This window comes from Neovison vison, chromosome 7 (genome assembly GCF_020171115.1).
Source record: "Neovison vison isolate M4711 chromosome 7, ASM_NN_V1, whole genome shotgun sequence".
Taxonomy (NCBI): Eukaryota; Metazoa; Chordata; class Mammalia; order Carnivora; family Mustelidae; genus Neogale; species Neogale vison.
Window position 1 is genome coordinate 112,929,772 of NC_058097.1, and position 25,992 is coordinate 112,955,763.

The 25,992-nt window shown below is 41.7% G+C and overlaps 2 protein-coding genes, 1 non-coding gene and 1 pseudogene across 3 annotated transcripts; 1 reads left to right on the top strand and 3 right to left on the bottom strand.

Annotated features, from left to right (window-relative positions):
* Nucleotides 1–2,943: 2,943 nt before the first annotated feature.
* LOC122914000 lies at nt 2,944–3,486 on the bottom strand (annotated as a pseudogene).
* A 3,505-nt stretch (nt 3,487–6,991) lies between these two features.
* On the bottom strand, nt 6,992–7,095 carry LOC122914840. The gene has a single exon (XR_006385908.1). It is a non-coding gene; the product is annotated as a U6 spliceosomal RNA (small nuclear RNA).
* Nucleotides 7,096–7,645: 550 nt separating this feature from the next.
* Nucleotides 7,646–8,587, bottom strand: LOC122914002 (olfactory receptor 6M1). Its single transcript, XM_044260644.1, has one exon. It carries the CDS (start codon nt 8,585–8,587, stop codon nt 7,646–7,648), a length of 942 nt encoding a protein of 313 aa, XP_044116579.1.
* Nucleotides 8,588–16,257: 7,670 nt separating this feature from the next.
* On the top strand, nt 16,258–20,208 carry LOC122914003 (olfactory receptor 6M1-like). The gene is made up of 3 exons (XM_044260645.1): nt 16,258–16,310; nt 18,761–18,876; nt 19,088–20,208. Exon 3 carries the CDS (start codon nt 19,115–19,117, stop codon nt 20,060–20,062), a length of 948 nt encoding a protein of 315 aa, XP_044116580.1. The 5' UTR covers nt 16,258–16,310; nt 18,761–18,876; nt 19,088–19,114; the 3' UTR covers nt 20,063–20,208.
* Nucleotides 20,209–25,992: the final 5,784 nt, after the last annotated feature.

A 25,992-nucleotide genomic window follows, 5' to 3' on the forward strand; every position in this document is an offset into this window, starting at 1 on the left:
GCGCCCAGAATGGCCAAAATTAATAAGACAGTAAACAACAAGTGTTGGAGAGGATGTGGAGAAAGGGGAACCCACTGTTGGTGGGAATGCAAGTTGGTGCAGCCACTTTGGAAAAACAGTGTGGAAATTCCTTAGGAAGTTAAAAATAGAGCTTCCCTATGACCCTGCAATTGCACTACTGGGTATTTACCCCAAAGATACAGACGTAGTGAAAAGAAGGGCCATCCATACCCAAATGTTCATAGCAGCAATGGCCACAATCACCAAACTGTGGAAAGAACCAAGATGCCCTTCAACAACGAATGGATAAAGAAGATATGGTCCAGGGGCACCTGGGTGGCTCAGTGGTTTAAGCCTCTGCCTTCAGCTCGGGTCATGGTCTCAGGGTCCTGGGATGGAGCCCCACATCGGGCTCTCTGCTCAGCGGGGAGCCTGCTTCCCCCTCTCTCTCTGCCTGCCTTCTGCCTACTTGTGGTCTCTCTCTGTCTGTCAAATAAATAGATAAAAATCTTAAAAAAAAAAAAAAGATATGGTCCATATATACAATGGAGTATTATGCCTCCATCAGAAAGGATGAATACCCATCTTTTGTATCAACATGGATGGGACTGGAAGAGATTATGCTGAGTGAAATAAGTCAAGCAGAGAGAGTCAATTATCATATGGCTTCACTTACTTGTGGAACATAAGGAATAACAGAGGACATTGGGGAGATGGAGAGGAGAAGTGAGTTGGGGGAAATCAGAGGGGAAGACAAATCATGAGAGACTGTGGACTCAGAAACAAACTGAGGGTTTCTTTTTTTTTTTTAAAGATTTTATTTATTTATTTGACAGAGAGAGATCACAAGCAGGCAGAGAGAGAGAGAAGGAAGCAGGCTCCCGGCTGAGCAGAGAGCCCGATGCGGGGCTCGATCCCAGGACCCTGCGATCATGACCTGAGCCAAAGGCAGCGGCTTAACCCACTGAGCCACCCAGGCGCCCCCAAACTGAGGGTTTCGAAGGGGAAGGTGGTAAGGGGTTGTGTGAGCCTGGTGGTGGGTGTTAAGGAGGGCACATATTGCATGGAGCCCTGGGTGTGGTACATAAACAATGAATTTTGGAACATTGAAAAAAAAAACAACAAAAAAAACCCCAAACCAAAACAAAACCCCAGGAAAAACCCCAAAGTCATCTCAGATATTCAAATACACTGTGTTTGAATTCTGTCTGACTTACATGCCTCAGGGGTCCTAGATGGTGGCTTCTTAAGAATTTGTGACTCACTGGTGGGTAAAGAAATTCTGAGTCAATTTATATGAGGGTTTTCGCTGGAGATAGTGGACACATACGGGTAGCACCAGGGTGGGGAAGTGGACATGGCATCTGTTCAGATATGGATTATCTGCCCAAGCCATGTGGATTCTTTTTTTTTTTTTTTTTGACAGAAAGAGAGAGAGATCACAAGTAGGCAGAGAGGCAGGCAGAGAGAGAGAGAGAGAGGGGAGGAAGCAGGCTCCCTGTAGAACAGAGCAGGACCCTGGGATCATGACCTGAGCCGAAGGCAGAGGCCTTAACCCACTGAGCCGCCCAGGCACCCCGAATTCTTTTTTAAACCTTACAAACAGAGGGGCTGAAGGAAGAAAGTGAAGGGTTCTTTGAGGTACAGCGAGGGCACTTGCCATCTTACCTCTGTGCCCAGGTGGTAAAGTAGGACAATGGGGATTCTCCTCACTTCCGTTGGGGATAGGGCTTAGTGTCCTGATAGCAGATTATATCAGCACAGAGCAGCATATCTAACACCTCCGTGGTCTGCTACTTTAGGATCACCAAAATACATTGAAAGTTTCTTTGTCCCTTAGATCCACCTTTTTCAGAGGGAGTAAGTAGTCTGTAATGACCATGAGAAAGTTGTGCTTTCAAGCCTCTTCAAAGATGGTATAAATCAGCAACGGGCAGCCAGGGCCTGATCATATTAAGTGACAGTCCATAACTACACATGAAATATCCCTTGGGGATTTCAAGCAACACGTGGTAGTCATCGCATAGGAGAGTGAGAGCCTGTGGCACATGTCTGGGTGAAAAGGGCAAGCGCCGGTGACATTCAGAATTTTATTATGACTTGCTTTGTGTTCACAGACTGGTGAGGTTAAGAGGAAATTGGGTCCCAACTTCTACCTGTAATCCTGCATGCAAGAGAAAAGCTACAAGAACTAGTGGAAACCCTTTATATGGGCATTTTGTCTATAGGCCATGCATATTCCATTTCAGGAAAAAGAATGTTTCCTACAAAGCTCTTTGTTGAATACCTTGAGAACATGGTATCGTCATGGCCAACTCTGTCTAAGAATAGTGGTTGTTAATATGACAAAATGATACAAAGATTTTGGAAAGTGCAGGAGAGAGGCGATGGTTATGATGGTGACCACCATTTGAGATGATAAATGTTTTTAATCATTTAAAATTTTAATCATTTAATGATTTCATCATTGAATCATTTTACATTCTACATTCTCAGGCACATGAAATGTATTTACAGTTGCTGCTTAAATATTTGCTTGGTAATTCCTGCCATTTCTGGGTCTGTTCCTGTTGATGATTCTCCTAGTTATACATCACAATATCCTACTTCTTTGCCTACACATTTTTCTTTGGGTGCTGTGTATTTTACTTTGTTAAGTCATGGAATTGGCTGAATTCTTTTAACATTGTCCTCCTAGGCACATGTGGTCGAGGTTAATTCTTTCAAATCAAATCTTGTTTTAAACCTTTTTCAAGAAAAACTTACATTTGCTTTTGCTTTTGGATTAATTTATCCCCATTACTTTATCTTATGTCCCACGTGTTTTCAATTTTCACTCTGGCTGCTGGGAACACAATTGTGTCCATCCCTAGGTGGTCACAAAAAATTTATTTGGCCTATTTATTTTTCATGGATCCATTCACACCTTCAGGTAATTTTTTTTTTATCATGAAAAAACTGTATTTAGATTTAGCCAGCTGGACTCAGTTTAGATGATCCCAATTTTGTTGGCAACATCCGAAGCATCATAGTCAGGGGCCAGCCGAACCTATGCCTTCTTCTCTCCATCAGGCCTGATTAAGGTGTAGACCTTGGCTACATCAGTGTCATAAAGCTTCTTCACAGCCTGTTTGATCTGGTGCTTGTTGGCCTTGACATCCACAATGAACACAAGTGTGTTGTTGTCTTCTATTTTCTTCATGGCTGACTCAGTAGTCAGGGGGAACTTGATGATGGCATAGTGATCAAGCTTGTTTCTCCTGGGGGCGCTCTTTTGAGGGTATTTGGGTTGCCTTCGGAGACGCAGAGTCTTGGGTCGTCGGAAAGTAGGTGATGTGCGGATCTTCTTTTAGTGACTGTGGACGCCTTTGAGCACCGCTTTCTTGGCTTTCAAATCCTTTGCTTTGGCTTCGGCTTTGGGAGGGGCAGGGGCTTCCTTCTTAGCTTTCGGCGCCATCTTCGTAAAAGGTTCAGGTAAGTTTTTGTTTTTTGGGTGGATGCTTAAATTTGTATTCAACCCAAATCTCCAGGACATCCTTCTGCCTGTCTCCAGAGTTGTCTTTCTGTGTCTGTCCCTCATTTCTGGTTGTCTTCTCTACAAACACAAGTCATCCACCTCCCCAAACTCTGATCTCTGTCTGCTCAATTCTGGAACCCCGTCAGCCTCTGGCTGAGAGTTCTGGCCCCACGCTGCAGCCTAGAAACTTCACTCAGGCTGCACGCTGGGGCAGGTGTAGGGCCCACTTTTTTCCCCACCTTGCAGTGTTCACAATCCTCCACTGTTTGGAGGCACTGTTTGTTCTTCAATGCCCCCAAATCATTGCTCTACACACTTTTGCATTTTCTAGTTGTTTAGGTCAAAAGGTTAAAAATCTCTGTTATTCAACCCTGTCCCAAATCGGAAGTATTAATTCTTTTATTTTCAGACTGGATCATTCATAATATTTTCCTTTATGTAATTTTCTGTCAAATTAAAATATGAATTCCTTAGGAGTAGAACTCATGTTCTGTTTCTTTTTCTCTTTATCACCTCACATAGAATTTTATACAGGGTCCTAAAGAGGATAGCTAATATTGATTCAGTGATATGGGGGTGCCTGGGTGGCTCAGTGGGTTAAGCCGCTGCCTTCGGCTCAGGTCATGATCTCAGGGTCCTGGGATCGAGCCCTGCATCTGGCTCTCTGCTCAGCAGGGAGCCTGCTTCCCTTCCTCTCTCTCTGCCTGCCTCTCTGCCTACTTGTGATCTCTGTCAAATAAAAAAAATAAAATCTTAAAAAAAAATCTAGATACCAAGTAAATTTTAAGGCAATTTTCCTGGCAATATTTAATTTAGGCTCTTCATGAGCAACAGCAATGATAATAAGAGTCTGGGTAACTGGTCACCTGCCTGACTCTCCCTTAGCCCATGGTTCGCAAATGTTGGCTGACGTCATTATCACCTGGAGAGCTTGTTAGAACACTGGCCTTACCTCCAGTTTTCAGATACAGTGGGTCTGGAGTGGTGCCTGAGGATTTTCACTTCTATCATGTTCCCTGATGAGGTTATGCTGCTGGTTTGGGAACCAGAATTTGAGAATCAGTATCCTAAACAACAAAATCATTTGGTCCTTACTGAAGATGTTTCTTAAAAAAAAAGAAAAAGAAAATAAAAAGTCTTGGGGGTGCTTAGGTGCCTCAGTCAGTTAAGCGTTGGACTCTTGGTTTTTGGTTCAGGTCATGATCTCAGGGTCCTGAGATGGAGCCCTGAATTGGGCTCCGTGTCCAGCATAGAGTGTGCTTGAAGTTTTTAACTATCCCCCTTCCCTCTACTCAGGCTCTCTCTCTCAAATAAATACATAAAATCTTAAAAAAAAGTCTTTAATTTCAAACTTGTAATGAAGGGAATCCATCAAAAGAAATCAGAACAACACTATGGGTAAATCATGTATGGTTGTGCTAAAGAATAAATTTTCTTTTCTTTTCTTTTTTTTTTAAAGATTTTATTTATTTGAAAGAGAGAGAGACGGCATGAGCAGGGGGAGCAGCAGGCAGAGCGGCAGCAGGCAGAGGGAAAAGCAAGAGTCCCTGTTGAGCAGGGAGCCCAATGTGGGGCTTGATCACAAGACTCCAGCATCATGACCTGATCTGAAGGCAGATGTTTAACCGACTGAGCCACCCAGGTGCTCCTGAAGAATAAATCTTCTTACATGTCGTCAATATTTATTGCTTTAAGGTACCAGTTTCTTGGCAATATGGGATTAGTATAGCCTTTCTGCTGCTTTGGTTTTTAGTTCCAGTGCAGTGGCTGGTGAATGGAGTTCCCATCTTGGTGCTCACACTGGTCCTTGGCCGCAGAGGTTCTCAGATGGTCTCCACGCTCAGTGGCCACTTGCTAGAGCACGAGGGCTCGCTTCTCTCTCTCTTACCATGGCTTCAGGTCTTTGCTCTAATTTAATGTCATCCTGTTTTTCCAGATACCCGCATGGCTCATACTCTCGGATCCTTTGCATCTATTCGAAGGTCATCTTCTCAGAAAAGACTTTCTTAGCCGCCTTGTTTAAAATCAAAACTCTAGGGGTGCCTGGGTGGCTCAGTGGGTTAAAGCCTCTGCCTTCGGCTCAGGTCATGATCTCAGGGTCCTGGGATCGAGCCCCACATTGGGCTCTTTGCTCAGCGGGGAGCCTGCTTCCTCCTCTCTCTCTGCCTGCCTCTCTGACTACTTGTGATCTCTGTCTGTCAAATAAATAAATAAAATCGTAAAAAAAATAAATAAAATCAAAACTCTATCCCCACACCTTTTATTCCCCTTCCCTTCCTTATTTTTCTCCATAATTTTTGTCACCATGTAAATTTTCTATAATTTTTCTGGATCAGTTTCTTACTGTATGTCTCCCTCTATTGTAATTTATATCCAGTGGGGGCAGAAGTTTTGTCTCTTATGCTTATTGGTCCATTATAGGCACCAAACAATACTTGGAAAGTGGAAGAATGAGTAATTTCCTTGGAAATATAATTACACATGATATTACTCACTGATGGACCTGGTTCATTTGCTGTATTCTGCACACATTATTAAAAATTATGCTTTTTCTTTGGCCATTTTTCTACCTGAAGTTAGGTGCTTAGTCTCTTCTTCGTGTTCACTTTGGGCCATCCATCTAAAAGGACTGTGACAATTCTCACCTGGTTGCTTTAGATTCCATTCTGCATCCATCCATTCCTATTTGTCAGCATGCAACACAAACTTTTGCCAGTAACTATCCTTTTCCTCATGTTCTTGATGTCCTTACCTTTGACAGTTTCTTGTAACCCATCATATCAGTCATTCACTGATTGCCTCAGCCTAAGGCCACGACTATACTCCTCTAATCAATATTTTAAAAAGCAAACACATCTCCTGTCAGAAAATAATATTTTCTAACCCATCTTACTTTCATATTACCACACAGTTTATTGTCTCAGCTAACCTTCTTGAAAGTGTTCACTATATTTATATTCTGTTTCTTTATATATGCAGGCTATTCTCCTTACTTTATTTTGGCTTTCACCCCCAGAATTCTACTAAACATTTTACCAAAGTCACTCATGACCTGCCCTTCTTATGTTCCTTTTCTTAGCAAATATCTCCATTTTTCACTCAGGTTTTCTTTCTTTCTTTCTTTCCTTCTTTTGTTTAGTACCTTTTTTCCCCCAAAGATTTTATTTATTTATTTGACAGAGAGAGAGAGAGAGAGAGAGATCACAAGTAGCCAGAGAGGCAGGCAGAGAGAGAGGGGGAAGCAGGTTCCCCACTGAGCAGAGATCCCAATGCGGGGCTCAATCCCAGGACCTGAGATCATGACCTGAGCCAAAGGCAGAGGCTTAACCCACTGAGCCACCAAGGTACACCTTGTTTTTTAAATTGAAGTGTAAATGACATACAAGTTATTTTCAGGTATACATCGTAGTGATTCCATATTTTTAGACATTATGAAATGGTCCCCATGATAAGTCTAGTTATCATCTGCCACCAAATGATATGGAATGCTTCACAGATTTATATATTTTCCTTGTGCAGGAAAGATGATCTTCTTTGCCTTGTTTTAATTTTAGTGTATGGGCTGCCGAAGAGAGCACTCACTCAGGTTTATAGCCAGAAGCTTGATGGCATCCGGAGTCTCACTTACCTCTTTTCCCCTCACTTCTCACATCATATTTACTCGATCTAGGTAAATGGAACAAAAGGTGAAAACTGAATCTCTTGAAATTTTCAAGAGTGCCTAACCCAAGAAATTAAAATGCTCTAACTTCGCATGTCTTGCTACAAGTCGTGATACACTATTATCTATTATTTCATTTAGAGATGGAGACATCAAGGCTCAGATGAGTTGTGACATGGTCAAAGTCACCTGGAAAATAAACCGATGAAGCCAAGACTGGATTTGGAAACCTCTGGATATTATGTAGGTGATGTTTCATGATTTAAAGCCATGAATATACAAGGGTTGGTGGGTTAGATTTTTTTTTTCCCCCCTAGATGTAAGCAGAATGTCCTTCAGTCTGGTGTGGCCATTGCTCATTCTGTTGACACAGTCTCAGGTTTCTGAAATGTCCACCTGGCACTATATTGATGCAGAATGAATGTGCTGAAGATAAAAAATGTTGTGTGATATAATGAACACTAATGTCAAGTTTTCCTAAGTATCAAGGACATGACTCTGTTCATTGTCTCTCTCAACACTTCTTTCACCTTTTCATTTCTCAAGCTATAAATAAAAGGGTTCAGAAGAGGGGTCACCACTGTAATGAGAACAGCAGCTACCTTGTCAAAATCCAGGGAATAGTTCTGATTGGGTCTCACGTACACAAAGATGTTGCTCCCATAGGCAATGGACACAACCGTGATGTGAGAAATGCAGGTAGAAAAAGCTTTTCGACGGCCTTGGGCTGAGGGGATGTGCAGGATGGTAGAGATGATATAGGTGTAGGACCCAGTCGTGAATGTCAGAGAGCTCAGGATGACAAGGGCAGATAGAAGAAAGTTGATCTGTTCAATGAGGTGCGTATCTACACAGGCCACCTGCAGAAGAGGGGCAATGTCACAGAAAAAATGATTAATTTCTTTTTTACAGTAAGGTAGCCTTGTCACCACAATGGTTGGTACCAGCACGGACAGGAAGGCTCCCACCCAGCAGCCCAGGACCAGCAGGAGGCAGACCCTGCTGTTCATGATGATGGTATAGCGCAAGGGGTTACAGATGGCTACATAGCGGTCAAAGGACATCACCGCCAGGAGGATAAACTCCACTGTCCCCAGAAAGAAGTAGAAATATGTTTGAGTGATGCAGCCAACAAAAGGTATGGTCTTCTTCTCTCCTAGGAGGCAGGCTAGCAGCTTTGGAGTGACAACTGTGGTGTATAAAATATCTAAACAGGACAAATTACTGAGGAAAATGTACATTGGGGTTTGCAGACGATTATTGGTCCATGTTAGGAAGATGATAATAATGTTTCCTGTGACCGTTAATGTGTAAGTCGGCAAAAGAACCACAAAGAGGAAGACTCGAAGTTCTAGGAGAGCAGGAAAGGCGATCAGGGTGAATTCAGTCACTGTGCTCCGATTTCCCATGGCTGTGGCTACACGGTAGGCATGGTCTCCCTTAAAAAACAAGAAAAGGAAAATCAGCCTAGGAGGTATGTTTATAAATATCTGTAGAAAATGTGTTGTGGAGCGTGTCTTCCATTGGGAGGTGGGTCAAGGGCTTAGACCTCAATTGGAAGATCATTATTGGGCATCCTTGGGAAAATGAAAATACCATTTAGACACAACTTTTTCCATAAAATGAAGAGAGAAGAATGGTTTAAAAAATCCTCTCAGCTTCCTTCCTCTGATACAATTCTATTCATTCTCATTAAATGAAATTTCTCTTCTCTTCAGTGCACCCAGCTTCATTTTCCCAGTTAAATATGTGCTTTATAAAGTACCGACTCACACTGTAACAAGAACTATTTTTTTTTTGAAGTTTACAGTCTATGAGAGGGAAATTCTTTTAAATACTTTCTAGCCTTTTCTATAACAAATTTTCTTTCACTTGAGCAGTTGACATTGGTGACCCGCCACATGAGATAAAGGTTGATTTCCTTTTTCCCATATTTGGTGATCTCCAGAGTCTCAGCTTTGAAAGTCTTTTCCTTACAAAGATAGATCTATGGAAATAGACTGGAAGTATCTGAAAGGAAGAATAGTTCCTGGCTCCTGCTAATCACTTTAGATGACACATCAAAAGGGCATAGTGAGTATCTTTTTTTTTTTTTTTAAAGATTTTATTTATTTATTTGACAGAGAAAGATCACAAGTAGGCAGAGAGGCAGGCAGAGAGAGAGAGGAGGAAGCAGGCTCCCTGCTGAGCAGAGAGCCTGATGCGGGACTCGATCCTAGGACTCTGAGATCATGACCTGAGCCGAAGGCAGCGGCTTAACCCACTGAGCCACCCAGGCGCCCCGCATAGTGAGTATCTTATATTTAGGCTACATCCTGGGTCCACAACCTACCTTCTCCAAAGTATGTAAGCAATATATCACATATCTGGCTGATTATTTTTTTACTGAAGTATAATGAACACATAACATTTCAGGTGTACAACATATTCATCCAATAGTTCTATGCATTACTTGGTTTCATCACGATAAGTATAGCTACCATGGGACATCATACATTACTACAATGTACTTGATTATATTCCACATACTATACTTTTCATCTCTGTGACCTATATATTTTATGACTAGAAGTTTAGCCCTCTTAATCCCGTTTTTCCCACCTCTTACCCTCTGACAACCACCAGCTTGTTGTCTGTATTTACAAGCCTGTTATTTTGTTCATTTGTTTTGTTTTTTAGATTCCCCACGTAAGTAAAATTGTCTTTGTCTGTCTGATTTATTTCTGGCTGATTATTTAAGGGGACACTAGACAATGTGATAAAATCAAAGAGGTACAGAATATACACAGGAGGCAAAATAGAGACAATGTAGCTCACTTTATTTACTTGATTAGTTGAAATAATAAAACTACATCAGGATCATCTAGTTGTTCTTTATCCCAATATCTGAGAAATGTTCTCTGGCACCGGTATTCTCATTTAAGGTTAAAAGCACCCATGCTCTAACGTCCATGCTCTCTTTGCCTAGATTTTACTGAGCACCTCCTTAACAAATAAGTTAAATGATATTCCCCTCTTTTTCCTTTTGCCCACATCCCATCCTACTCCTTTACTAAGATAAAAATTTTGCCTTCCTATTTCATTTTTTAAGTGTTTCCCATTACAAAAAAACCCCACAAAAAAACCTCACATTTTTCAGTACAAAGAATTTGAATATGCAAATGTGAAAAACAAAATTAAAATCTGTAAGCAAACCTGTTATATTTTGGTGAATGTATTTCCAAGCCATTTCAAAATTAAATTACTTACATATGTATCTAAAATAAATGAGGCTGACATACTATTTTGTAACGGGCTTTTCTTTAAATAATAATCATCATCCTTCCATATCAATTACTAGAATGCTGCACACTATTTTTTAAAAAGATTTTATTTATTTATTTGATAGATAGAGATTACAAGTAGTCAGAGAGGCAGGCAGAGAGAGAGAGAGGAAGCAGGCTCCCCGCTGAGCAGAGAGCCTGATTCAGGGCTTGATCCCAGGACCCTGGGATCATGACCTGAGCCCAGGGCAGAGGCTTTAACCCACTGAGCCACCCAGGTGCCCTTGCACACTCATTTTTTAATATCAGCTTTTTTTCTTTTTTTTCTTAAAGATTTTATTTATTTTATTTGACAGATAGAGATCACAAGTAGGCAGAGAGGCAGGCAGAGAGAGAGGGAGGAGGAAGCAGGCTCCTTGCTGAGCAGAAAGCCTGACGTGGGGCTCGATCCCAGGACCCTGGGATCATGACCTGAGCCGAAGGCAGAGGCTTTAACCCACTGAGCCACCCAGGCGCCCCAATATCAGCTTTTTCGAGGTACAATTGATACACAAAGAACTGCTCATGGGGTCCCCGGTTGGCTCATCTGGTGGAGCATGGGACTGCTGATCTCAGGGTCGTGAGTTCAAGCCCCATGTTGCACATAGAGATTACTTAAAATCTTAAAAAACAACAATGAAGAACAGCCCATATTTAATAGGCACAATCTGATGAGTTTTATGTGATTTATGTGCAAGAATATTTACTCAGTCATTATCTATACAGAAAGGAAATGTTGATCATCTAAGTTAACCAACACCAAACAACCAGCTGACTATCTCACGGGGCCATCGATGGAATCAGACAGTATATGACCCTTACAAGTGATTGTGTGAAGGAAACTCTGGGAGGTCTGGCGTGTGTCTGTCTCCTTAATTGTGGTGATGATAGTATGGATGTGTGTATGTGTTCAAACTCATACAAGCTCTCAAATGTTTCTATAAATCATCGCACAGAAGTGGCTGATCATGAATACTGATACCAATGTAATAGCAAGTGAAATCTCATGTGAACTTTCTGTCTGAGGCACTGAGAGTCTGTTTTTGTGTTTGTTGTATTATTATTTCCATGAGGCTGTTCAAAATGATTATTCACACTTCCAGATTCAAGTGTTAAATGAATATAACATTCAAGGTGAGCTACTGTGAGGTTTAAATTAAATCATATGTGTGGCAATATCTAACAGAATCTTGCTAAAAAATAGCTTTGTTCAGAAAGGATTGAGATAAACTCAAAGGAGATGAAAAATTAGAGTGATCTGTTTCTTGAATAAATAACATCAAATTATGGAAAGTTTAATTTGAAGGATATTCTTAGTGCATCCTTAATCTGAATCCCCTAGATTTGCATCTGACCCCACTAAGAATATGACAGATCAGGGAGACTACACACGAGAAGATACATTTAACATAAGTGCTATATTTGTCAATAAAACATAGGTGAAAAAGTATACTTACATTTTATTGATTATATAGATGAATTAAGATTTGTCCAGCATGTTTCGTACATGGAGACAGCAAGAGGGTCCAACTGTGATTATTGTGTGTGCCTGAATCTACTCTAGATATTGTACTTTGAAATTGTTCTCTTGCCACTTCTATTTCTACGTCTAGCTTCTGGAAACATATCTTAAAGATAAAATAAAATTGACTGGGTCACTGAACCGCCTAACCCCAGTGTGTGTCCCTGTGATTACCATCCTCACCACATAGCCATCCAGCCATGCCTTGGATGACTTCAGTGAGTGGGAAATCTCTACCTTGCTTTAGCACTGGCTGAATGAAAAGCTCTCATCTTGAATGGAAAATTCTGTCTTTGTAAATTCCAAATACACGTTCATGTTCTGACTTTTCCAACCAAACACTTTTTTCACCACAGTAGCCCTTAAACACCCTAATGATCTAGGAACCCTGATGAGTTCCACACAAAATGATTCTAGAGTCTGGTTTTGCAGTAGAGAATGTGGTAGTAAAGTGTTAAGAACCTGGAAAACCTTGCAGGAATAATCAGCTGGATGAGAGTAGATCATCCCTGATTCTTTTTAAAAAAAAATTATCCTGGAAAATCATTGATTCTCAATTCACAGGTATTTTCTCTCGTACAAGAAGGCTAGTTCTGAGTCTTTGGTTAAATCTCAATCATTTGAATTATTTAGTAACTGGGCTGTTTTGGATTTAAAACCCAATACAACTAACTCAGATGTAGCTGATGCAGAATCCTTTTTACGCCATCCTTGCCAAGCCACAGCCTGGTGAGGGGAACTTAGTATAGTTTTTGGTATCGTGGTCCCCCTTTACGGTTACTAGAATACTAAATTTTCCACCGGAGATTTTACTAAATAGTCTTGAATACACTGAATTGCCAAGATTAAAGTTGAGTTGTATATTTTCTAAAAAGTTACCCTATTCTTTTTCTCTATAAAGTTTCCTCTCTTCTATGAATTTTTTTTCACAAGTGGATGAACTATGCTTTTTCATGGGCTTATTTTCCTTAGAGATTTAGATGAAAACAGCTCTTGGGGATATGGGTCAAAGGAAGTTAATTAATAATATTGTTACAAAAGAATGTTGGTTTTGAACGACCTAATCACAATTACAAAGTTTTAGGCGGTGCCAAATTGACCTGCTAGGGTTTCCTTGGGGATTTTCATGATATTCTGCTTTATCTATTTAAAAGAAAATTAATGCTTAAAAACTTTTCATCCTTTTAAAGTCATTGACCAATAGAAAATGTTCTCCAACAATAATTATTCTAGAGTTTCAGATGCCATCTAGGGCCTCTGTCTCTATCAGCACAGCAAGTTTTATAAGTTTTTTTTTAAATCTTTTAAAAAAAGTTTTATTTAAATTCCTACTTGTTAACGTACAATGTAATGTTAGTTTCAGGTATTCAACATAGTGATACCAGACTCCTTTACAGCACCCAGTGCTCATCACAACAATGTGCTTCTGAATCCCCAAAACATATTTCACCCCTCCCCCTACCCACCACCCCTCTGGGAACTGTCTCTTCTCTACAGTTAAGAGTCTGTTTCTTCACTTACCTCTCTTTCCCTATCCCCTCTGTTCATTTGTTTTGTTTCTTTTCTTTTTTTCTTTTAAAAAATATTTTATTTATTTATTTGACAGAGATCACAAGTAGGCAGAGAGGGTGGAGGGAGAGAGAGAGAAAGAGAGAGGAGGAAGCAGGCTTCCCGCTGAGCTAAGAGCCCGATGTGGGGCTCGATTCCAGAACACTGAGACCATGACCTGAGCTGAAGGCAGAGGCTTTAACCCACTGAGCCACCCAGGTGCCCCTGTTCATTTGTTTTGTTTCTTAAATTCCACAGAGGAGTGAAGTCATACGGCATTTGTCTTTCTCTGACTGATTTCGTTTAGTATTATACTTTATAGTTCCAACCATGTTGTTGCAAAACGTCGCAAGATTTCATTCTTTTCTTACGGCTGAATAATATCCCATCATTACGCCACCTCTTCTTTATCCATTCATCAGTCAGTGGACACTTGAGCTGTTTCATAATTTGACTATTGTAGATAAGGCTGCTATAAACATGTCAGACAAATACCTTATGATTTCACCCACATGTGGAATAGAGGAAAATGGGGAGATGGTAGCCAAGGGCACAAAGATTTCCATTATAAGATGAATAAACTCTGGGTGTCTAACATATAGTGTGGTGGTGACCACATTTAATAATACTGTATTGTGTGCTTGAAATTTGCTAAATAGTAGCTAGTTTAAACACACTCACCAAAAAAAGTAACAAGATGAGGTGAAGAATGTGTCAGGTAATTGATTGTGATAATCATTTCCCAAAATACAGATTTATGGCAAGACTTCATGACTTCATATTTAACACTTTAAATATATGCAATTTTATTTGTCAATTATACATCACATATACTGAAAAAGTAAAAAAAATATATATAATGCATCAGATATTTCCACCAACATGCACTAGACTGGCTAGAATATAGAAGACTGCACACACCCAGCATTAGTAAGGATACGGAAGTGTGACAGTCACTCTATTACCAGTACAACGGAACATGCAATGACTTTAGAGAACATCCTGACAGTTTCTTATAATTAAACATATTCCTACCATAAAACACAGTCATCCCACTTTTCAGAATGTATCTAACAGAAGTGAAAACAAATATCCACATAAAAACATGACCTCAATGGTTCATAGAGGCTTTATTCACATTAACCAGTACTGAAAACAACTCAAGCCTCCACTGTCTGATGAATAAACAGGCTGTGATAATTCTGCAGAATCTATATTACACGGAGTCCTCCATAATACAGAGGAAGAAACCACGGACACCCGAAACACGTGCATTAACTTCAAAGTATCTGATTAAGTGAAAGAAAACAAACACAAAGGACTACATGAAGTAAGACTGCATTTATATAAAATGCAAGAAAATGCAAATTACCCTGACAGGAAACACATCAGTGGTTATCAGGGGCTGAGGCAGGGGAGAGGAGAGCATTTGCTGCAAGGGAGCACAACAGTTCTAAGAAAATGGAAATACTGTAAACCATCATAGCGGTGCTGGCGGCTACGTGAAGGGACACAGGTGTCAAAACTCAAGCAGCACTACCTTAAATTGTCCATTGTGTGTACCTTGTACATCAATACAATGGATTTAAAATATGGACACAGGCATACCAATCTACGTAAAGGATCTCTCTTTGGAAAGCAGCTTAAAGCCTATTTCAATACATGACGATCATTTCAGAAAAAAACACGTTTTAAATTCTCCAAGTTTCTACTTTTCTGATGCTTTAAAGCAGACCTCTAAATTTCTCTTTAAGTAATAAAATAAACAACCAAGAGTGTGTCCCCGGAGACCCTAACTTTCTAACTGTGAGTAGTTACTGCCACTCTGATGTTCTGAATGCAGTAATAATCATTAACCTTTTTTTACGCCATAGTCCCAGGTGCCACTGTAAGCCAAATCTCTGAAGGTGAGCGCCAGATCTCATTAAACACCGCAGTTCACCCCGATGGAGCACTTTCGTAGAGGCAGAGTCAGGCGATTCCTGCAGAAAGTAAGTGAAGGTGGTGCTATGTGAAATCAAGTCACGGGACACCTGATGGATGAGCAGGGGTGACCTAAGCAAGGGTGACAGTTTAGAGAGATGCTTCAGTGCATGCAAACATGAATTCTTCTGACAGTCCAGATGGATCCACAGAAGAACTTGAAATTCACTCAGTACACAAAAATTAAATTCTTGAAGCGAAGAAAGGAAAAAAAAAAAACCCAGCTGAAATTTGGGCAGAATTCAGTCACTTTTGCCAGAATAGAAGTCAGGGGACCTGCTGATCTGGCTGCGGTAACTCCTCCATTCACCACCAAACCTCCCTGCTCTGCCCTTCCTGACCACCATGTGCAACAGGGTACATGGGACTTGGAACTCAGAGCGATGTGCTGACGTTCACAGGAACGTGAACAGATACTGCAACGCTGGACTTCTCCCTGGTGTAAGTCCAGACTTCACTTTTGCTGTGGGCATCCGAAAAGGAACTAAGAGAAAGCCACAGACGTTATGGAAAAGGACAGTTTTTCATTCAGAGGAAGAAGGATGGACTCTGTAAGCAAACACTGAATAACCACTTGGTGTGGTTTGGAAAGGGGATTAGTTACCACCCGGGGAAAAGTCTCAGACTAGGACTGAGATTTACACAGAATTCAACATTGAAGCAATCACAGAATTGACAGAAAAATGGAGGGAATGCAATATGGAAAAAAGCCCACAAAGCTTGAGTTTCCTAACATACCCGAATAGAGAAAACACAATGTGCTACAAAGAGTAGGAGGTAAGTATACTTTATTATGCAATTATCCATATTTATATGGTAAGCAGTCTGAGTCTCACTAAATTTGTTTACATGTATATTTTATGAATTAAGTATAACTACTGCTCTCCCCAAAACTATAGTGAAGGCAGCTGTCAAGTATGATAGCTTTACTCTAAGTATGTAAATGAAAGTCTTTAATGTACTCAGCTTGCAATTAAGCTTTGTCCCATTTTACTGACAGCAGCAAAGATCCCAAGATATCTCTAATCCCCACCCCCCACTGCCACATCTCAGTCCTTTTCTGTTCCTCCTGCCCCATCCTGATGTTCTTAACAAACATGTACTGAACACCAGGTCCACATACATCACTGTAGACATAGGCTCTAGCTGAGTCTGTCCCTGTTGTCATCCTCATTTTAGAAAACACATAAGACACAATGTTTAGGAGTGTCATGAAAGATCCAAAACCACAATGGCCAGTTTCTTTTCCATTAGTCCCCATTTTTCTGACTAAATCGGAATCTTGAAATGTGCCACTGGGCAAGTGAATGCTACCTTTTTAAAAAAAGATATTTACTTATTTATTTGACAGAGAGACAGAGAGAGATGTCACAAGCAGGCAGAGAGAGAGGGGAAGCAGGCTCCCTGCCGAGCAGAGAGCCCGATGTGGGACTCCATCTAAGGACCCTGAGATCAAGACCTGAGAGGAAGGCAGAGGCTTAACCCACTGAGCTACCCAGGCTCCCCTGATGCCACTTTTTAAGGACCCACAAATGGTAATGAAGAACAATCTGCCCCCCAAATGAAAGCCTTAACTTGACAAGGTTATAATTAAATTCTTAGACGCAGATTGTCATAATCCAGAACCTTTCCCCCAGGACAGGAGCTCAGCAGGGCACGGAGGTCATCTAGAGAAGACAGACACAAAGCCAGCTTGTTCTCCCCTATCATGAAGTTAAGTGACTCCCCGAGGAGAGCAAGGCTACATCTTTCCCTCTTCTCAGCATTTATTTGACCGAAATACAGCAGAACAGAAAGCTCTCGATGCCTTTTTTCCTATATGACCTCATGGCAACCACGGCCAACAGCAACCCCATTTGTGTCCGACCATCCTAGAATCTTGTTTAAAAATGGCACCGAGCTCTTGCAGATCCCAACCTGTCTAACTTACAACACCGGGGGTGGGGGTGGGGATCAAGCTCCTCTCAACGTCATCAAAGAAGAACTACCCAGGAAGGAAAATGGAGAACTTCGGGGAGATTGGGAAACGATTGGCGAGATAAATGGAAGGAAGAGTGGGACGGATGATTGGCAGCTGCGGGAAACTCCACCTCCGTCTGCCTTGACACCTGCTCCTCTCCAGTGGGGGCAGTGAGGAAGGTGGGAAGGGGGAAATGAAAGGGATTTCAAAGCATTCCCACTTGTCCACAGACCATGCTCGCTTCTGTGTCTGTATTAGATCTCAGCAACATTAACACGCGTCCACCCAGATATGGTTGATATGGTTATGCCTTTCTGTGCCGTAGTAATCAGTCAGGAAGTGTAGGACCTGGGTGCAGGAGCAGTGGGGGGAGGGTGAATGTCACAATACTTATGGTGCAAGGCAACCGACAGTACAAGACCCCATTTCAATAGATCAGCCCCTTTGAGTGCCTTTGATAACTTAAAAGCAATCGATGTTTGGAATAAATGGATGGGAAATACAAATAATGAGCAACTACAAGGGCCGGAAAAGTCTCAGCAAAATTTTCAAATGGAAATTCATTCAGGAAAAGAAAGGGGGGAATCCTTAAGGCAAAAAAAGGCTTTTCCCAGACAGAGTGCCTGGGAAAAATGATTTCCTTTCAGGAGGACCTCGGTGGCTTCAAACCTAGAGGGATCGTAGCTCAGGTTCTTGAATTGGTCATTTGCACATAAAACCAAAGAATTAGCCACAAAGTAAAACACCCAAGGACACAGCGTCAACGGAGTTACACAGGCATGCACTAGAGGTTCCCCGAAGTTGAGCACTATTCCGAGAGGAGCATTCCAAACACCGCCCATCTGCAGCCACTTTCTTGCACTACTATTAACAGACTCATGTCCCAGTTGCTGAAAAGAACATAAGGTATACGAGACCTGTAGAAGAGGACCTGTAAAACATGCGCAGGTGGGGAATGGGAGGTGAAATTTCTGTTATTCTTTTAGAAGCTGCCATATACATGACATTGCAAAGAACAATGATTATTTTCCCAAAAGACATTTTCAAATGCATGAAGTAGGTTATGCAAATTATGAAGCATGCATCGTGTACCTACTTGCACTGTCACTGTGTAGACCTCAGAAACTCCAGTTTCTGCTCTCCTATGTGGCAATACATGAAGGGTTGAAATAATGTGGAGAAAAGGAACTCAACTTTTATTAATATTCCTTTTGTCCTTTTGCAACTTGACTGTCTGGATTCTCAGTTAAGTATTCTCTCTTCTCAGGCACAGAACTGACCTGGGAAAACAGGAGACCAGGAAGAATGAAAGGGAGAGGGGAAGGAGCACTGGGTCAGAGAGAAAAACCATCATGAAGACCAGAGTTTAATGGGACCACAGAGGTAATTTCATTCAACCAAAAATTTTAAATATGAGAATCCTGCGGTGAGAAAAGTCGTGTCATTTACCCAGGGTCCTACCTGTTTTACAGTGAGTGAAATGACTCTTGACTCTTCATCTAAAGCTTTTACTACTTCATCTTTAGCACTGACATTCAGGGTTGAAAACTTATTTTTGCTAATTTTCTTCTCTGTAATTTTCTTTTTTTCACAGACGTGCTGCCCGCTGATATTGCGTGCGATGGATATGCAGAATCAGACCACAGTCACTGAATTTATCCTGACTGCCTTCCCTATGATCCCAAAGCTTCAGATCTCCCTCTTTGTGGTCCTCCTGTTTACTTACATGCTAACTCTAACGGGAAATACTGTCATCATTTCCTTAATCTGGGCTGATAATCGCCTCCAAACCCCAATGTACTTCTTCCTCAGTAATTTGTCTTTTTTGGACATTTCATACACTACCTCAGTTACCCCAAAGCTGTTAGCCTGTCTCCTAGAGGACAAGAAGACCATATCTTTTGTGGGCTGCATCACCCAAACATACTTCTTTTTTTTCTTGGGGACAGTGGAGTTTATCCTCTTGGCGGTGATGTCCTTTGACCGCTATGTGGCCATCTGTAACCCCCTGCGCTATACTATCATCATGAACAGCAGGGTCTGCCTCCAGCTGGTTCTGGGCTGCTGGGTAGGAGCCTTCCTCTCAGTACTGTGCCCAACTATTGTGGTGTCCAGACTGCCTTATTGTTACAGAGAAATTAGTCATTTCTTCTGTGACATTGCCCCCCTGCTACAGGTGGCCTGCATAGACACTCATTTCATTGAGATGATAAACTTTCTCTTATCCTCCCTTGTCCTTCTGACCTCCCTGGTACTCACTATTGTGTCCTACACCTACATCATCTCTACCATCCTGCGCATCCCCTCAGCCCAAGGCCGTCGGAAGGCCTTTTCCACCTGTGCTTCTCACATCACAGTTGTGTCCATTGCCTATGGGAGCAACATCTTCATGTATGTGAGACCCAGCCAGAGTCACTCACTAGAATTTGACAAGGTGACGGCTGTCCTCACCACAATGGTGACCCCTCTTCTGAACCCCTTCATTTATAGCCTGAGGAATGAAAAAGTAAAAGAAGTTTTGAGAGACGCAATCCACAAAATTATGTCCTTATGGCACAAGAAAACTTGAACCTTATTGCACAGAACGGCTTGTAAGTTTGTTTGCTAATAATGACTATATTCGGCACTTGGACTCCATGTGGAGGAAAGCATGCTTGAAGACAATAAAGTCAAAGATTTGTGGGTACACATGAAGAGGCTTCTTGCCACATCAGAAACCAGGTATTACAGTCAACGTCCAGAGCAGGCAATTCAAGCACAGAGAAAATAATACATTTTAAACCCTATTATTGTACTGTCTCACACACAGATTTCATGAATTAATGAAAAATACAAAACTGAAGTCAGAAAACCTGATTTGTAAGCCTGGGTGTATTGCTTTTTTATCACATGACACTTACACTATCTGAACTCTCATTTTTCTCATTGGTACAGTAGGAAATACTTCACAGTTCCCCCCCCCCTTTTTCTTTTATGGTCTTACTCTAGATGATCTAAGAAAGGCAACCACAGATAATTGTAAGTTAATGCTTTCTCTAGGTATTAGGATGATGCAAGATAGTTGACTTCATCCCTGATAGCTAAATACCCTAGAAAATAATAGTAATAATAGTAATAACAACAAAAACAAGGAAGAGCAGTAACCTACCCCAGCATTTGTATAGTGTGCTTAAATTTGAGCTTTTATGTTGATATACATGGAGTTTGTAAGAATATAGATTTTAAATCACCTGAGTTCAAAATCCTAATTCCTGGAAGGAGGATCTGATTGGTGCAACTGACAAGAGATGTCCTCTCCTGTTCATTTCTTTGTAAGAGGAAAGATTGGCAAGGAGTTAAGTTGCCCTCAGTCCTTACCACCATGGAACCCGTGCTATGGGGATGGGTACTCTGAACAACATGGTAAAAACAGGAACAAGACCATAGGCATTCCTAAGAGCAAAAGAATTATGGCTAGTGTGGTCATTAATCTTCTAGCTACATGGACGATGACTGAGACCCTAAACTGGCATGGAATCTCTCATGGACAAGCAGATAGAGAAAGTGCTACCTTAGGAACGGTCTCAGAATACTATGGAAGAACCCAGTGTGTCATAAGGTATTGTAACGAACAAATGTTTCCAGATTGGAAGAACATAGAACAATGTCACCAGGGCTGAAGCAGTCATATAAGGATCTGGTCTGTACTCATTATCAGACACTCCAAAAGATAAGATTTGGAAAGTTACCGTATCAGTTTCCTATTGCTGCCATAACAAATTTGGCAGCTGAAAACGACTCAGTTTTATCATCTGACCTTTCTGGAGGTCACATGTCCAAAATCTGTTTCTACTCATCTGGAGTTGTTGACAGAATTCCCTTCCTTGAAGATGTGGGCCCAAGGTCCTGCTTCCTTGCTGCTATCGGCCAAGGGCCATTTCCAGTTTCTAGAAGGTACTTCAGCTCTTGGCTCATCGACCCCTTCCTTCATCTTCAAAGCCAACAATAGTGGGGCGAGTATCTCACAAGTTCAAACCTCTCTTCTTTCCCTCTCTTTCCAACTTGGCTTGACAATGTTCTCCACTTCTAAGGACTCTCTTAATTGGATTAGGCCCACCCCAATATCCAGGATATTATCATGGACTCAAGGTCTTTTTCCTGAATACATTTGCAAAGTCCCCTCTGCCAAGTCAAGTAACATATTCACAGATTCTGGGGGATTAGGACATGAATATCTTCAGGTGCCATTACTCTGCTTGTCAGCATTGGTTTGCTAGAGGTAATGACCCAGGAAAGCAAAAATAAAGAACAGAACACAATAGGATTATTTTGAGCCAATACTCATTCCGAAACTCCAAGTTTCATCGCTTAAAGCAGAAGAGTTTACAAATCCCAGAATGTGAAAGACTAGTGAAAAGCAGCAACATAGGAAAGACATGTATGGACTAGCTACATGTGTTTTTATTGAAGTCATCGTGAGGTAATGACGAACATAGCTATCCCTTTGTGCTGTTTCACTGTTTTCATGAGTGCCCATCTCACTCGGAAGCTCTGGTCTGGTATCACGAACACAGAAAAGAACATCCTGAGCAAGTAAGAGAATTCAAACACAATTTTGGTACCCAAAATTATACCTGGCCCCAGGTGGGGCCGGGCTTGAAACTGAAAATAAAAAAGACTTGATGAGGGGCGCCTGGGTGGCTCAGTGGGTTAAGCCTCTGCCTTCGGCTCAGGTCATGATCTCAGGGTCCTGGGATTGAGCCCCGCATTGGGCTCTCTGCTCAGCAGGGAGCCTGCTTACCCCCTCTCTCTCTGCCTGCCTCTCTGCCTACTTGTGACCTCTGTCAAATACATAAATAAAATCTTTAAAAAAAAAAAAAAAGACTTGATGAACTCTGAAAAATAACATAAATATACTGTTTTGCCTTGATGTTGATTACTATTCTTTTGATCAACATTGTTAGAACACAAGATAATAATATCTATCAGTTTCTACATTGACTCTAGTTAGTTACTTGTCCCAAATTTGGAGACACCTGGGAAGGCGCTTACTTTTCTCATAGTATGGGTCCTTTTAATGAGGCCCCAGTGTCACTGACCAAAACTAACTCTTTTGGTTGCCGCTGACTAATCTGGCCTTGGCCTGGGAACCTTCAAGCCCTCCACCCATAGACTTTAATGAAAGGATGTGCCCCAGGGCCTGCTTCTCCCTCCAAGAGTGCCCCTCCCCAACCCAGCCATGCCATGGATCTCCTCCAGGACCCATGAGTAATAAACTCTATGGTAATTCTTTTGCGGTCTGTTGAATTGCAGCTCACCATCTGGTCCCCTTTGCTCCAGTTAGGAAATGGTAACTTGACAAATTAATAACAAGGTGGTACCACCACAAACAGCAATTTGCTTCATTTTTGAAATGTACTAAGAAGTGGTTGTTCGTGTGTGTGTGCGTGCGTGTGTAACACTTCAGAGGTATGTACTTTGTCTGAGATCCTTAAAAACTCTTTATTAAATAAAATTTTGGTGGGTATCTGGGTAGCCCATTTGGTTAAACGTCTGCCTTCAGCTCAGGTCATGATGATCCCAGGGGCGGGAGATCCAGACCTGCACTGGTGTCCCTGCTCAGCAGGGAGCCTGCCTCTTCCTCTTCTCCTCCACGGCCTCCTCCTGCCCCTCCATCCTGTACCCCTCCCCCTCCCCTCCCCTCCCCTCCCCTGCTCATTTGCTTGGGAGCTCTCTCTTAAATAAATAAAATCTTCAAAAACAAAAAGGTTAACAGTGAAAATATATTAATTACTAAAACTAAAATACCAGGACAAAAAATATATTAATCACTAAAATTTGTATAACTGGAAAGAGCTTATGCATTATCGTTTTCAACATTATCTCTTTTTTTTTTTTTTTAGATTTTATTTATTCATTTGACAGAGAGAGAGAGCACAAGTAGGTAGAGAGGCAGGCAGAGAGAGAGGGAGAAGCAGGCTTCCCGATGAGCAGATAGCCTGACGTGGAACTTGATCCCAGGACCCTGAGATCATGACCTAAGCCGAAGACAGAGGCTTAACCCACTGAGCCATCCAGGTGCCCCTACATTATCATCTTTTTAAAAAGGGGGCTTACTTTCTCCAAATACTGAAAGTAGGAAAGCACATTAATGAATGAATCCCTAGTTAGCTGTAAACAATAACCTTGGGGCAGGCCTACAGTCCAAGATGATAAATGATTTTTTTAAATAAAAGATTTTAGGGGCACCTGGGTGGGTTAAGCCTCTGACTTTGGCTCAGGTCATGATCTCAGGGTCCTGGGATGGAGCCCCATATTGGGCTCTCTGCTCAGAGGGGAGCCTGCTTCCCCTTTTCTCTCTGCCTGCCTCTCTGCCTACTTGTGATCTCTGTCTGTCAAGCAAATAAATAAAATCTTAAAAAAAATACATACTTCTGAAATAGTACCATACATATGTACACACAGACATAATCACCTTTTAGTACATTTCAAGAATGAAGGAAATTGCCATATATGGTGGTACCACCTTGTTATTAATTTATCAAGTTAACGTTTCTTTTTTTCTAAGACTCTTTTTATTTATTTATTTGACAAAGAGAGGCAGAGAGAGAGGGAACACAAGCAGGGGGAGTGGGAGAGGGAGAATCACGCTTCCCGCTAAGCAGGAAGCCTGACAAGTGGCTCAGTCCCAGGACCCTGAGATCCTGGGATCTAAGCCAAAGGCAGACGCCTAACAACTGAGCCACCCAGGTGCCTCCAAGTTAACATTTCCTAATTGGAGCAGAGGAGACCAGATGGTGAGCTGCAGTTCAGCCGACTGCAAAAGGAATTACCATAGAGTTTATTACTCATGGGTCCTGGAGGAGGTCCATGCCATGTCTGGGGTGAGGGGTCACCCTTGGAGGGACAGTATGGAGAACAGGCCCTGGGGCACATCCTTTCATTAAAGTCTATGGGTAAAGAGTTTGAGGGTTCCCAGACCAACGCCAGATTAGTCAACTGCAACCAAAAGAGAGAGTTTTGGTCAGTGACACTGGGGCCTTATTAACAGGGCCCATAAAGGGAAGGGGCTGGGAGGCGGGGAAGATGGGTGAGCACAAGGGCTGTTGGGGTGGTCATGTCAGAAAGTCACATGTGTTTGTGACTCTGCAGGCTGCATGTGCTTGCATGAGGGGACTAATAGCAGTTTAACATCACAGCAGGCTACTGGGCCAAATGGGGGCCAAGGCAGCAATACCCCGGAGTAGCTTAGCTAAACTCTTGACCACCGATAATAAATAATTTACGTGTTTCACTGCAGCCTTTGAGAATCTTGTGATGTAATTGAGGTGTATGTTCACAGTTATTGTCACCGAAGCCTTTTTTACGACTGAGTCAGGAGGAAGGACTATGTAGGAATTAGCTGGCAAGGGGAAGGAACACAGAATTCATTACATACAACAGGGGTTCTCTGGTTGGGTTCCCTGTGTCCACAGCTGGAGGGATATAGTTTATCTAGCAAGTGGATGTTGTTTGACATTTCTGCAGGTTATTTTGAGCTGTTCCCCCTTCTATCCCCATACTGAAGAGGAGTAGTTTAAATACCTAGTCTTAGTTGAGTATGGGAAAAGTAAACATCTTTCCAGGTGCCCCCAAATTTGGGACAAGTAACTAACTAGAGTCAATGTAGAAACTGATAGATATTATTATCTTGTGTTCTAACAATGTTGATCATAAGAATAGTAATCAACATCAAGGCAAAACAGTATATTTATGTTATTTTTCAGAGTTCATCAAGTCTTTTTTTTTTTTTTTAAAGATTTTATTTATGTATTTGACAGAGGTCACAAGTAGGCAGAGAGGCAGGCAGAGAGAGAGGGGGTAAGCAGGCTCCCTGCTGAGCAGAGAGCCCAATGCGGGGCTCAATCCCAGGACCCTGAGATCATGACCTGAGCCGAAGGCAGAGGCTTAACCCACTGAGCCACCCAGGTGCCCCTCATCAAGTCTTTTTTATTTTCAGTTTCAAGCCCGGCCCCACCTGGGGCCAGGTATAATTTTGGGTACCAAAATTGTGTTTGAATTCTCTTACTTGCTCAGGATGTTCTTTTCTGTGTTCGTGATACCAGACCAGAGCTTCCGAGTGAGATGGGCACTCATGAAAACAGTGAAACAGCACAAAGGGATAGCTATGTTCGTCATTACCTCACGATGACTTCAATAAAAACACATGTAGCTAGTCCATACATGTCTTTCCTATGTTGCTGCTTTTCACTAGTCTTTCACATTCTGGGATTTGTAAACTCTTCTGCTTTAAGCGATGAAACTTGGAGTTTCGGAATGAGTATTGGCTCAAAATAATCCTATTGTGTTCTGTTCTTTATTTTTGCTTTCCTGGGTCATTACCTCTAGCAAACCAATGCTGACAAGCAGAGTAATGGCACCTGAAGATATTCATGTCCTAATCCCCCAGAATCTGTGAATATGTTACTTGACTTGGCAGAGGGGACTTTGCAAATGTATTCAGGAAAAAGACCTTGAGTC

Bases quoted from the DNA above. Each gene is read 5' to 3' on its own strand.
- LOC122914003 (XM_044260645.1), top strand. From the start codon at position 19,115: ATGGATATGCAGAATCAGACCACAGTCACTGAATTTATCCTGACTGCC.
- LOC122914002 (XM_044260644.1), bottom strand. From the start codon at position 8,587: ATGGGAAATCGGAGCACAGTGACTGAATTCACCCTGATCGCCTTTCCT.